The sequence below is a fragment of the Citrus clementina genome, unplaced genomic scaffold, assembly GCF_000493195.1.
Source record: "Citrus clementina cultivar Clemenules unplaced genomic scaffold, Citrus_clementina_v1.0 scaffold_2, whole genome shotgun sequence".
Taxonomy (NCBI): Eukaryota; Viridiplantae; Streptophyta; class Magnoliopsida; order Sapindales; family Rutaceae; genus Citrus; species Citrus x clementina.
This window is the reverse complement of record NW_006262688.1, coordinates 27,595,969-27,609,386: the sequence shown is the minus strand read 5'-3', so window position 1 is coordinate 27,609,386 and position 13,418 is coordinate 27,595,969. Positions and strand designations below refer to the sequence as shown.

General features: G+C 30.5%; 2 protein-coding genes across 2 annotated transcripts; one reads left to right on the top strand and one right to left on the bottom strand.

Annotated features, from left to right (window-relative positions):
* Window positions 1–527: 527 nt before the first annotated feature.
* LOC18053497 (protein C2-DOMAIN ABA-RELATED 7) lies at window positions 528–1,623 on the bottom strand. Its single transcript, XM_006448165.2, has 3 exons — window positions 1,490–1,623; window positions 1,195–1,290; window positions 528–827 (listed from the first exon to the last, which is right to left on the bottom strand). Exons 1-3 carry the CDS (start codon window positions 1,610–1,612, stop codon window positions 528–530), a joined length of 519 nt encoding a protein of 172 aa, XP_006448228.2. The 5' UTR covers window positions 1,613–1,623.
* A 6,790-nt stretch (window positions 1,624–8,413) lies between these two features.
* LOC18053496 (uncharacterized protein At4g22758) lies at window positions 8,414–10,021 on the top strand. The gene is made up of 2 exons (XM_006448164.2): window positions 8,414–9,248; window positions 9,618–10,021. Exons 1-2 carry the CDS (start codon window positions 9,017–9,019, stop codon window positions 9,803–9,805), a joined length of 420 nt encoding a protein of 139 aa, XP_006448227.1. The 5' UTR covers window positions 8,414–9,016; the 3' UTR covers window positions 9,806–10,021.
* The last annotated feature ends 3,397 nt before the right edge of the window (window positions 10,022–13,418 follow it).

Sequence of the window (13,418 nt, the reverse complement as noted above, 5' to 3'; positions counted from 1 at the left end):
TCTCATTCAATATTTGGCTTTGGCAAGAGACGCTGTAATTAATGAAATCTAAGGCTCAAAACCAAATTACTGCATACAAACATGGAAATATATAGGAAATAAAGAAGTGTTGAAAATATACATCTGATGCTCCAAAACAGAGAGAAGTTCAGAGGCAGAGTTGAGCATATGTAGAAAACCAAGGCTTCAAATAGATATATAAACTCCTCAAGTAACTATACAATGTAAGATCAGAATTTACATGGTGAAAAAAATATAGATATTTCATTAAAAATTCACATTAATTATAGCAAAACTGGAGGTTCTCCGTCCAACTTAATTGAGCTATATGACTCAAAGTGCCAAAGTGGCGCATAAGAGTACATACTAATTATAAATAGCGTAGTTTCAGACTCTCATATCCACATTTGTCTTAGACATAGAGAACAAATTAATCCATGCAAACGCAATATAAAAATAAGTTTGATTCTACAAATGAAAGTACATAACAATAAACTTTAACAAATTGACAAATTTAGAATTCAGGATTAGATGAATCCCAAACCCTTACAGCCCGGAACTTCAACCCAATCAAGCTGTATCTCCACTTCCCCACACTCTACGTTGTTCAATCTAAGACTCATATCTTGGGTTATTTTGCCGTTGTTCCAAATAATGCTGCTCTCATCGAGAAGGCAATTTGTCCTGGTTGGCTGAATTTTCTTGATTGCGCACCCGTTGGGGAGGTTTTCCAAGCCCATCTTTAGACATGCTATATAAGGTTTAATGTCTATGTTTGCTTCTCCCATCTTGTCATCCACACTAAAGGTGTCTTTATCGTAAACTGTCTGCACAAAAAGTTTTAGATCTCAATTATGAATCAACGGATTTACTTTTACTTGACTACTAATATTTTTTTACTTGAATTTGGATTAATGACTTATGTCTATTCGATTTTGTGCTGATTTTTATGTTGCATTAAGAATCACATTGTTATATACATGAATTTTGCTTGTTACAATGTCGTTAATTTTGTTGAGTTTTAGGAATATAGATTTAACTTATCATAGAAGAGGTTTGAAAATTTGAATTCCACTCACATTGTAATTTGGAAAGAATAAAAGGAACACTTAATTAAAAGTAATTACATGGGTCCCTTGCTGGGTAGAGTGGCTAACAATGGATCAAAAATATTCAAAAAAGGAGATCACTTACCAAATGAACTGGAAGATTGGGGTCTCTGATTGGAAGAGTCAAATCGCAATTCCAAACAGGGTTGCAGTTACTATTTATCACGTGAGTCTTCATTTTCTGCCATATTTTTCATACAAGAAAAGAAAGGAAGAAAGTAAACAAAAAATGCATGCATTTCATGTACAAGAATAGTACACGTCCCAGGTTTATGCGTAATTTTCTTTCATCTCATTTAACCATTTTGTAATTAAATCTCTCGGGCCATATTAACAAAATTAAATTGATTCTGGGCAAAGACGAATAGAAAATTACATGCCTGTTTTCCCATGGTAATGACAACATAAGGATCACTACTAAGAGCATCGCGCACGGCAAGATTAATGCCTCTTTTTACACGGATTTTTAGCAGGCCAAGCATGCTTTCGACTGAACGAGACATTTTGTAGACAAATTAATTAAAGATGATTCAATTAACAATAAACCTCTGGACTTTAATTTTTTTCCTTTATTGGCAGTTGAAATAACCCTAACCCCACTTTTGAGTAGTTCTGCTAAAAAAAACAAATCACGTATATATAAACAAATAAATAAAAACTCTACGGACATTAATGAATGGTCGCTCAATCATTGGACAGTTATACAAAGCATGCATGCCCACGTGGAATCTGTAACGGATGTGTCTATAATTAATAAAATTAAGCTGCCTACAGTTTTATCAAGATTAGAAATGTTAATAATAGTCAACATTGTTAATATTGGCTTTGTGTCCCCAGCGCTTTCATCGCTTTGCCCACATTTATTTTAGGCAAAAATGGAATAGATCAATGCTGAAACTACGGGTGCTCTTGAGGTTTTAGCCAACGGTTTTAAGGGCCAGATTGGTAATATTTTAGTTTTTAAAATAATTATTATTAGATGTGTTATAAAAATAAACAGTTGTGAAGATATTCAATTAAATGTCTGAAAAATTTATTTTTAAAAAGTATTGTGAATTTTAAAAACTGTCATATATATATTTTGGTAAATCTTATTATTAAATTATTGTAAGAATATAAATAACTGAATTAGACATAATATTAAATAATATTTATTTAAACAAAATGTATATAAAATATTTTTTACTATGTATTTATAATGATTGAAAACTAAAATAAATATTTTATATTATTAATTTTATTTTTTATTTTGTTATCTTAGTATAATTGTAAATAAAAATAATCTCTTTAAAAGTACTGATTTTATTTCTTAATTAATAAGGATAATTTTAGATTTTTATAATATATATGAGGATATATAGAATTGTGTTAAATACAAAACTGATTATCAAAATTAGATTTTGAAAAACTACTTTTTTATTTTTTTAAAATCTACTATAGAATGAGATGATTTTACCAAAAGAGAATTCTAAAAACATTTACCAAATAATAAAATTAAATTTCAACTTTTTAAAATTACTTTTATGGTGCGTTTACTTCATGGGAATGAGAATGAATTGAGAATGAGAATGAGCTAGAATGAGAATGAGATTTCAATGTTTACTTGACAAAAATAAATGAGAGTGGAAATGTACTGGAATGCCATTGATGTGTTAATCAATTTATCAAAATACTCATAGTATTAATAATTAATAAAAATAATTAATTTATCATTATTAACAATATTATCATTATTGTTTTTGTTGTTGTTGTTATTATTATTAAAATTTATTAATTTAGTTATTATTAATTATTGTTAATATTATTTTTATTAATATTATCATTATTAACATTTATTATTATTATTATTAAATTTTATTAACTTTATTATTTTAGTTATTATTAATTATTGTTATTTTTTTATTAATATTATCATTATTAACATTTATTATTATTATTATTATATTTTATTAAATTTATTATTTTAGTTATTATTAATCATTGTTATTTTTATTTTTATTAATATTATAATTATTAACATTTATTATTATTATAATTATTAAATTTTATTATTTAGTTATTATTAATTATTGTTAATACTATTTTTATTAATATTATCATTATTAACATTTATTATTATTATTATTAACTTTATTATTTTATTTATTATTAATTATTGTTATTACTATTTTTATTAATATTATCATTATTAACATTTATTATTATTATTATTAAAATTAAATTTTATTAATTTTATTATTTTAGTTATTATTAATTATTATTTTTAAATAATAATAATAATGATAAATGTTAATAATGATAATATTAATAAAAATAATGATAATATTAATAACAATAATTAATAATAACTAAAATAATAAAGTTAATAAAATTTAATAATAATAACAACAATAAGGATAATATTCTTAATAATGATAAATTAATTATTATTTTTATCATTATTTTTACTGTTAATAATGAAAATAATAATAATAATAATAATAATAATAATAACTAAAATAATAAAGTTAATAAAATTTAATAATATAATTATTATTATTAATAATGACATTTAAAATAATAAAATTATTTGTGATTTGAATAAGGGTAATTTAAGAAATATGAAAAAATTAGAAGGATAGAAAATTAAATTTATGTTTCATTCTCATTCCCACATTTTCATTTACAACCCCCCATGGGAATGGTTCCTTATTCTCATTCCCAAATTATATTTTGCTAAGTAAACATATGTTTCATTCTCATTCCTCAAACCCATAAGTAAACACACTATTAAAACTCTCAAAAATAATTTGAATCCGGTCTTGAGTATATCTTGTCCATCCAATTTTTTTGAAAGGGCAGAAATTCCCAAAAACAATCTGAATCATGCCTTTGTAAAAAGCCACCGAAATACCGAACTATGATGCGGTGAAGGTAGGTTATTTTATTTTATTTTATTTATTTTGGATAAGGGGTAAGGTAGATTGTTCCGGGTACATTTTTGGTTTCCCCTCATTCTAATTTTATTTTTTTAATACAGTCCAATTTAATTTGAAAAAAAAAAATAACAAGACAAGTTATGGTTCTGCATATTTCTCAATTATTGACTACTAGGCAACAAATATATTACCAATCGACTCCTGAGGGCCATTACGCCAAAGTCACTTATAGACGGTGATTAAACTGATTTCTCCTCACTGGATGTTACCAGAATTGTCCAACAGAAACGGGGACCAATGGGAATCTTGTCCTTTTCCATATTTTCATCATATAATCCAATTTCGGACCATTGATTATAAATGGTCATCAGAAATGTGACCGACTCGGCCCTTTCGCATCATATTGGATTCTTGCTGATTAATTGGCTGCGAGTATATGTGATTGTGTTCTTTCTTGGTGCCTTGCAGACTTGCAGTCACATATCTTCATATGCATGTGCAAAGATCTCAATTTTGCGCAGGAATCTTGTAGTTATTTCATGCACAATTAATTTGCAAGTTACCGGTAGTAAAAGCAGAACCGTGCAATGACCTCCCGCTGACCCATCGGGGTCAGTAAATTGGTCGGAAATACCAAAAAGTAGTAAGGACTGAAAAGATCTGCACCTACTTTATCAGCATTCAGCGACTTGTGGGCTAGGTCTAAATTTTTAATTTTTTTCACATTTTTGCTGATATATATATATATGTGTTTCATTTTTGGTCTTCCCTTCGCTAATTCAAGTGCAAGTGTTAGCTAATAATTTCACAACTTAAACCAACCCACTGTCACATGTGATTGTACTTCTACATCTAATTAATATACCAAAGGAAAAAAAAAAAGGTATGAGAACATTTTTGGAGGAATTATTACGGAGTGGTGTAGGATTAATTACTTACAATGACCAACTATATTAAAAAGAAAAAAAAAATAGTCTAGCCGTTAATCTTGATAGACTTTAGGTGAGATATGAGCTATATATTCATTGCACCTGATAACTCAGAGTTAGTCGCCTAACATGCATTTAGAATGTAAAACGCAGCAACAATTTTGTTGCATCGGTAAAAGCAGAAGCAAATAATGGGGATCCAATATTGAATATTGAATACTCCCAATCACTGTATATGATTTGAATGTCCTTATTTGTTGAACATAAAGCCGAATTTCTGATCAATTTGCAGCCCCTTTTCTTGACCATTGGCATCGGATGGGAATCTTATGGGAACAGAGAAGACAATTCGTGAACAAACAGCAAAAGATGCATATGGGTAAAGAGAAAAAATATGTTGCTAGAATTATCCTCCCTGAAAATAAATAATACATCATCGCTGCCCTAAACATCCGGCTACTTCTTCATTGTGATCACAGAAGAAATGCTACAAGAAGAAGTGTATACATACATTAATTGTTAGAAATATATGTGAATGATAAGAGTCATGCTTAAGTCCAGATGTGTCGATTGTAAAATTCAGGTCTTAATTAGAATTAGAATTTACAGCTAGCGCTATGCAACTCTGATTATACTAGTTTAAATTCAGATTTTGTAAAATCCGAGTGTCCGGGCTTAAGCACGTACCCGGGGAAATGACTTGCTTGAATACGGAACAGAGCGGCTCGGCCGCTAATAACACATCTGGAGCTGCGGACTAAAATACGGAACGGATTTCAAGGGCTGGGCTTAGAAGCCCAGATTGGTTGATGATTCCAAGAGTCGGTTACGGCTGCGTCTTTGAGTCATAAAAAGTGTGTTTGAAAATATCTCTTTTAGATAGTATTTTGAGGACCTACGACGTTAGGTAAATAGACAATAGAGGCTCAACGTTAGCATAAAAACAAATTGTTTGCCTCGTTAAACCGAGAAGCTGCACGAACCGACCCCTTTTCCTTTATTTTATTCGCTGTGATGCCTGTACCACACAACCACTGAGCGCGTTTCCATGTTGAATTTTTTATTTTTCTTTTAATGTGTACTTGATTGACCCATTTGAAAAGGGTCCTCTTCTGGAAGGAATACTAGAAAGTAGAAATTAATGGCATTCCCTTGTTGATTTAAAATAGCTTGAAGTGTATCTGACAGATTCTAGGAACCGAATCTGAAATAAAGCTGGCAATTGAAAATATATAAACGGAATCAAATGGATGGTTTAGCCTTGGACGCATGGCTTAAGCCCAGGGAACTGAGTATCTAATACTTGCTTAATTTTGCTGTGAGTTGGAATATCCTCCTCGTTTATGCTTCTTGAAGCCAAAGTAAACTTTGACTCGAAAATGAGTTGTGTGAACAAGATTTGAGATCTTTTCTCGGTGGTGGTGGAAAGGACAATGATTCCAATGCCCATGTGAAGAAAAGATTTCCAGATGGCTAAGCGGCCGTACTGGCGGCCAGTGGCCCAGTGCCATGATAATACTGGCTCAGAAATATCATATATACTTCATAAAAACATGTAAAAAAGGGTATCCTAGAATAAAATCTGGATAATATTAATTGTTAAAAAAAAAAGGCACTCACTGATTGCTTTTTTTTTTTCTCTCTCATTTAAGTAAGACAACAAAACAATAATTTACAATTTTGTGTGCAAAAATAGAAATAAAAAAAAAATTACTGTCTTTTAAGACATTTTACTAATTTTACATTAATGGAAAACAATCCCAAATCTGAATTCAAACACAAGTCATTTAATTTTCTCAACAACTTCATATTAATGTTGAGATCGACTACACCAAATTTCTGTTTTATTACCTCTTAGTCCTTGCAGATGTAACCTTGTACCAGACCATATTCAGTGTAAACAAACGCTCCATTAGTACATATTAATTGGGTTAAGAGTACAGCTTAATTATGTAGCTATTAATTAAATACACTAACTAAATTGGCTTTATTGTATGCTCTCGTCTTGCACTCCAAGGCGGTGTGGGGGTGAGAAGAGTAAATTAATTATATTTTGAGAATACTAATTATATAACACTCCTTGAGAGAAAAAATATCCAAATCCTTGTTCTCTTTTGCATGTGAAGTTGTGAACATTGAACATGGAAGTGTGTTTTTTTTAAAAAAAACACACTTATCTAGAGATCTCTTAACTACTATAGGAATAATTTATTTTTATTTTTACAGCTTCAAAAGGAATCCATTCTGAAACGTTGAAAGGTTTTAAAAATTTGCTAGTTTTTTTCGGTAAGAGCGTGAACCAAAAGTAATTCGTTAACACAATGAATCGATAGGTGATTATTCTTGTGCATATATTTCTGTTGACTTATACAAGAGTTATGATATTTTTATTATCAAAATAGTGATTTAAAAAAAAATCATCCGCTCAATAATCTAATCTTTTCATAAATAAAATTCAATAAATGATTGCGGTTAATAAGTTTAAAAATAAAAATAATTAAATCCTAATCAAAAGTGGACCTAACGAGTTTGACTCAATTAAAACATTATCTCATCATCTGAGTTCTGTTACATTTTTAAAGATCTTATATCACATGTCCATTAGCTCTAGTATGTAATTAGGATTTAATCATTTTTATTTTTTAATTTATTAATTACCAATCACTTAAATAAATTTTACTTAGGAGAAGATCAAATCACGAGAGGATTATTCAATTTAAATTTTAAACCAATAACCGATCTGAAATTACTCATTTCTTTCATAATTTCACTTCATAGTATTTGATAAATGTATAAATTAATAAACAATAATATTTAGCAACCATCTATTCATTTAATTAAACCATCCATAAAAAATTATAATTCAAATAAAGAAATTATCCTTGTCCATGAACATGAAAGAAGAATTAGTAAATATTGGGATTAGTGACGAATGTATATAAGATAAAAAATAGAGTAAATTTCGGCTGTTCAATTGAACACCCTACAAGCTTTAAAAGGAAAAAAAAAGGAAAAAACTCTTTGTGTTATTAAAAGAAATCCAAATTAACCCAAATTAGTAAAAGCCAAATATTAGCAACAAAAATAAAGGACCATCAATTCATTCAGGGAGCTCCTATGTTATAATTAATGTAACATACACACTCAATAACAACCACACAAATAATAAGTCCATACAATTTATGTGGTTATTATTGAATGTGTATATTACATTAATTATAACATAGCATTCGCCATTCATTAAACATCAAAACAATTGGGTATTATTCGAGGGAGATACTCGCGATGTAGGTTGCCTTTTCCTGGGCTGATTCGGTGGGATTTATGCGGAAGGTCGGCGTGATTTATTGCCAGTAAGGCCCTTGTTTTTTTTTTTTTTAATTAAACAAACAAAGCAAAAACGCATTTAAGCGAAAAAAAAAGAAAGGAAGAAGCCTTCTTTCAGGTCAAAATTACACGTATTCAAACCGTACACGCTGTCCCCCTCCAAGCCCTAACCCTAATTTTATCTCATCTCACCGGCCACTTGCCTCAATGTGATTTTATTTTATATTAATTTTTACTATAAATAGCCAACCAACGAAGAAAACTTCGATTGCCCACTTCAATTCTCTCCCGCAACATCAAAACCCATCTCTCAATTCCCTTCATTGAGTTTCTTTTTTCTTTTTTTTCCCCAAGATTCAATCTTGATTCAAGAACCCAAAAGGAAAAAAGACGACTCTTTCGGTTTATTATTATTCTTTTTCTGGAATTGATTTGTGAAGAAATTTTTTGTGAATGGTGGAAACAATTTTGAAGAGTAGTAATTTGATGCTCTCCCTTTGTGAATCAAGGGCGAGCTCACCTCTTGCTTTTGCTTTTGGATCTTGCAAGGAAGGCTGGTACTACCGCTGCCTCGGTCTCGACCCATAAACGCCATATTTTTTTTCTGTTTTGTACCCCTTTTTGAAGCCCGCCAATAAAAAGACGAAGAAGAGATAAAAATCAGATTTTTTTTAAAATAAAAAAAACCCCAATTCAAGAGTTTTTGTTTAGATCTTAATTAAATTTTGCGACAATGTTGTTGTACAAGCAAAAGAAGGCTCAAGCTGTCAAGGGAAACAGGATCTTGATCAGCATTACTGTGCTGGGAAGCGCTGGCCCGATCCGTTTTGTGGTGAATGAAGAAGAGCTTGTTGCTGCTGTTATTGATACCGCTTTGAAATCTTATGCTCGTGAAGGGAGGCTTCCCGTTCTCGGCTCTGATCTCAACGATTTCGTTCTCTATTGTTCAAATGCTGGGTCTGGTGGTAAGTTTATTCATTACTCTTCTCTTGGCTATTACAAAGATCTTATGATTGAGTGGCTTCTTATATATTTTTTTTCTTTTTTATTGGTTTATCTTTTGAATACCCATCTCTATTTTATTTTTATACAAATATCTGAAATTTTGCGGATTTTCGTGTGTGATTGTTTTCTTTTCCTTTGATTGTTTGTGTTCTTGTTGTAGAATAAATTATCGTTTGAAATTTTGAATGAGATATCTGTAACTGAACATATTTCAATGAATCTATTAATCGCTCTGTTATATAATGAAATATCTCTCAATTTAACTGGACTGATTGAAATTTTTTCTTGATTGAGAAACCTTTCTTTAATTGGTGTTGATCAATTTGCAGCACTGAGCCCTTGGGACACAATTGGAAGACATGGAATGCGTAACTTTTTGCTATGCAAGAAGCAGCAAACAGAGAAAACAGCAGAGAATGGAAGATTGGACAATGCCATTGCTCGTAGAGGAAGTGGAAGCGGGAGTTGGAAGGCATGGATTAATAAGTCCCTCATGTTTAAGATCCCTTCCCATTAAATTGCTTTTACTTAATTTAAGGAAAGATTCATCATTGCTAATGATCATGAATCCTCTCCTCAGTTTCATCTACTTCTGTGAAATTGAACTGTGTAATGTTGGATTATCAGTCACTTGTATTGGCTTTTTTGTGTTTTTGTTTTTTGTTTTGAGTAAACCTGAATGATCACTGAAAAATAAATTGCAAACTCTTTTGAGTTGCTGCTTTGGAATAAAGTTGAATTCTTTCAATCATTTCATTAATCCTTTGAATTGTCCTCAGTTTTGGTTGTTTTGGTGATTTTCTGGCACGTATGTGACATATGGCAACTTGGCAGTGTTTCTGCAAATTCTGTGATTTGAATTCATCAAAATTATGACGGTGATGTTTGTGATGTAAGCATTTCTTTTATTTTTGATGAATTTAGAAGCAGAGTCTAGGTTTTAATTGAACTGACTAGAAGATGAAGCATGTAGAATAATTTTTGTTAGTGATTCATAGTCTATGTGAGATGTTTGGTGAACAAAACTTCGACACTTGTAATGTTTGTGGTGAAGAACAATCTCTATTAGGTCTCTTATTGAGAATCTACTGTACCTTTACAGCTCCATCTGGCTTGCATAGGAGTGAAAGAGCCGGTGAAAATTTGTATTATTATCAAACAGTAGCAAATGATATGAAAATTTGTGTTATTATCAAACAGTAGCAAATGATACGCAAACATGAAAAGATATGTAAATATTTTACACTTGATATGTATGAATCTTTTTCATGACATTTGAGTTTCCTTGGATCCTGTCATGATCTCTACTTACCTAATTTTTTATTTTTTTACTTTTTTTCGGTAAATAGAGATTCTGTCATAGCATTCGCTTTGTGCAGTAAGGTAAATAGAGATCCTGTCATAGCATTCCCTTTGTGCAGTAAATCACTAAATTTTATCGTCCTCCAGCTTCCAGTTACTTGTATTTGTTCAGTTAAAAGATTGTATGGGGAAAAAATTTTGGTATATCATGTAGCATAATAAGAAATGTTGATGGGATATTTGAAATGAAATTCTAAGCATCTGTTTTTCAATACTTTACTCAAAATTGGAGCTGGATACCTAAACTCAGGCGCGGAGTTCAATTGTGAACTGGAAAATGGTTGGTGATATGTCATTTGTCAAGGGAGTTATTAACCTAAGAACAGTTGAATAGTTTAACATCAGGCTTCATATTGTTATGTCAAGTGCCTGGTAGCACATTTTTCATGTTATAAATTTTATATGGGTGACATGGTCTTTTGAATTTGCCGAACAGCTTTGATGCATTTTGATTTCACATCAGTGCGTTTGCATGCCGAATGAAACTTAAATTTGTGTATGGTTGGCAATAATCAAGTGTGGTTGCTATCAAAGTTCTTAATTTTATATGGGTGACATGGTCTTTTATGTTTGGGAAGCCATGGCTGGCTTCTTTCAATTCACAGCTGTTGTGGGATGAAATCCGGTATGTTTGATTGAGAGTAAATATTGCCTCAAAAGTAGAACATTTAACCTATTATACTCTAAAGTCGGCTAAAGCACAATATTTCTAGATATATTCGATATCACCCTGATGAAAAGGGATATATTTGAGATTTGAGGGGATATCCTTGGATTGTTGAGCAGTTATAGACAAATGCATTTTTGGAGTTCATGTTATGTAAGATGTGGATCCCCTCTTATTTCTCCTTTGTTTGGTCCTTTTCAACTGAACTTTCGTTATATCAATTCTCTAACAACCAAGTGTCTAACATGCATTGGGTCAGTGCCGTGTTAAAAATTCACAAGCCAAAACAACCAAAAAAACAACAAAAAAAATCCTGCTATGTGCCATCAACTTTCTGGTGGGGCCTTTAGGCTGAGGCGATATATTTCCCCCTTTGCCTTAGGCAAGTACCAGTGTGTTGTACGAATATAATTACTTATTTGTCATTATCATTTTCATAATTAGGCCCAAAAAGTTGCTTGTCGCGCTTTTATTTCTCTTCTTTCATTTATATATCTATTTTTATTTTACACACACACACACATAGAGAGATATATATATATATATTCTAGATTCATCCTCTATGCTATTTTTTGTGTAGGTTACATCAATCTTTGAAAACACACACTAGAAATGAGAATAATGTTTCTCTTTACTAACCAAGTATTGCTTGACATAGTTCTTGTAAAATTGGAAAAAAGAAAAATGAGGAAAAATAGTAGATTTTTGGGAGTAATAATTTTCAATTTCAGAAATTAATTAATTTTTTTTATTCATTTCATATAAAACAAAAATACTGAGATACGAATTCTTATGTTTCAACTATAATTACTTGCAACTATGTAAGTGTAACATGATTTCAATACTGATTTAACTCTATGTCTCTATCATAGTAAAGAAAATAAAAACAAGAAAAAAAATGGTTATTTCTTTCAAGCTAGCAACTTGCTCTATATGTAATCTTAAGTTGCTGATAAAGATCCTACTGAGTGTATTGTTGATATGGTGGAAGATTTGAGAGTGACAGTCACATAAATACAAGCTTAAAAGAGAGTGATGAGATTGTGGTGCGCCTAAGGTAGGCAAAAGATATTCCTAAAGATTTTTTTTTTGAATTATTATTATTTTTTTTTTCAACTTGTGCATAGTAGGTATGATATGGTTGAGAAGCAAAAAGGGGAAAAGAGAAGGGATTGACAAATTATAAAGCAAGTCTTTGGTTTGAAATTTGCTCACTTCAGTGTGATTAGGCTCAAAACGGATAGGTGGGTGTAAAGAGTTTGTTATGTATTCTACTTTAATCTGAAAAAGGGGTTTTTGAGAGATATTAGAAAGTTGTTAATGGAGTGGAGATATTTTAACCCCACAATTAATAGAGTGGTTGCATGGAACAAATTGCGCAACTTGAAAAGAAAAGAAATAATTATAAAAATTCACATTGTTTTTAATAATTTAAAAATAAAAAATATATTTAAACAATTAATCAATTAAGTCCTCAAAATTGTTTAAACTTATGGCACAAACTACACGTTTTAGATAATTTGATATTTCATGTTATAAGGTAAAATACTCAGACTAGGTTAAATAGCGTTAGTTTTCAATAATGTCCAAGAGGCATATGTAAAGGAAATGATTTAATGAATTAATTGTTTAAATTTTTTCTTTATTTTAAACTATAAAAAATAGTATGAATTTTTGGAATATAATTTTTTTAGAATGCAGTGGATTCACACTAATTGTAGAGTGGAAATATCTCCGCAAATGTTAATAGCTCAAATTATATCAAAAAAAAATTCTCAAATCATTTTATTGGCTCGATGGGCCGTAACCTGCATGCAATTTCCTTAACGAGTCTTAAATTATGTTCAACTCAAATGATTCACGATACGGCAGCTTTATTTACCCCCCAATTATTCTCTTAAAAGCCCCAATTTCCCATCTCAAAGTGGGCGCAAAAGAAATCAAAGTGAAAATCTAGCATATAATAACGGATGAATAAACATGCTAGACTCTATCTTATGTATAGTTGAATCTTCATACTTTCAGAGGAGACATAAAATCCAATAATAAGATTATACATTCAAAAGATTGAGATACAACCTTTGCAGATGCAACATTACTC

Excerpts from the sequence above, each read along its gene's own strand:
- LOC18053497 (XM_006448165.2), bottom strand. The coding sequence starts at position 1,612 with ATGTCTCGTTCAGTCGAAAGCATGCTTGGCCTGCTAAAAATCCGTGTA. Across the intron at positions 1,291-1,489 it reads TCATTACCATGGGAAAACAG|AAAATGAAGACTCACGTGAT; the intron begins GCATGTAATTTT and ends AAAATATGGCAG. Across the intron at positions 828-1,194 it reads CCAATCTTCCAGTTCATTTG|ACAGTTTACGATAAAGACAC; the intron begins GTAAGTGATCTC and ends CTTTTTGTGCAG.
- LOC18053496 (XM_006448164.2), top strand. The coding sequence starts at position 9,017 with ATGTTGTTGTACAAGCAAAAGAAGGCTCAAGCTGTCAAGGGAAACAGG. Across the intron at positions 9,249-9,617 it reads TTCAAATGCTGGGTCTGGTG|CACTGAGCCCTTGGGACACA; the intron begins GTAAGTTTATTC and ends ATCAATTTGCAG.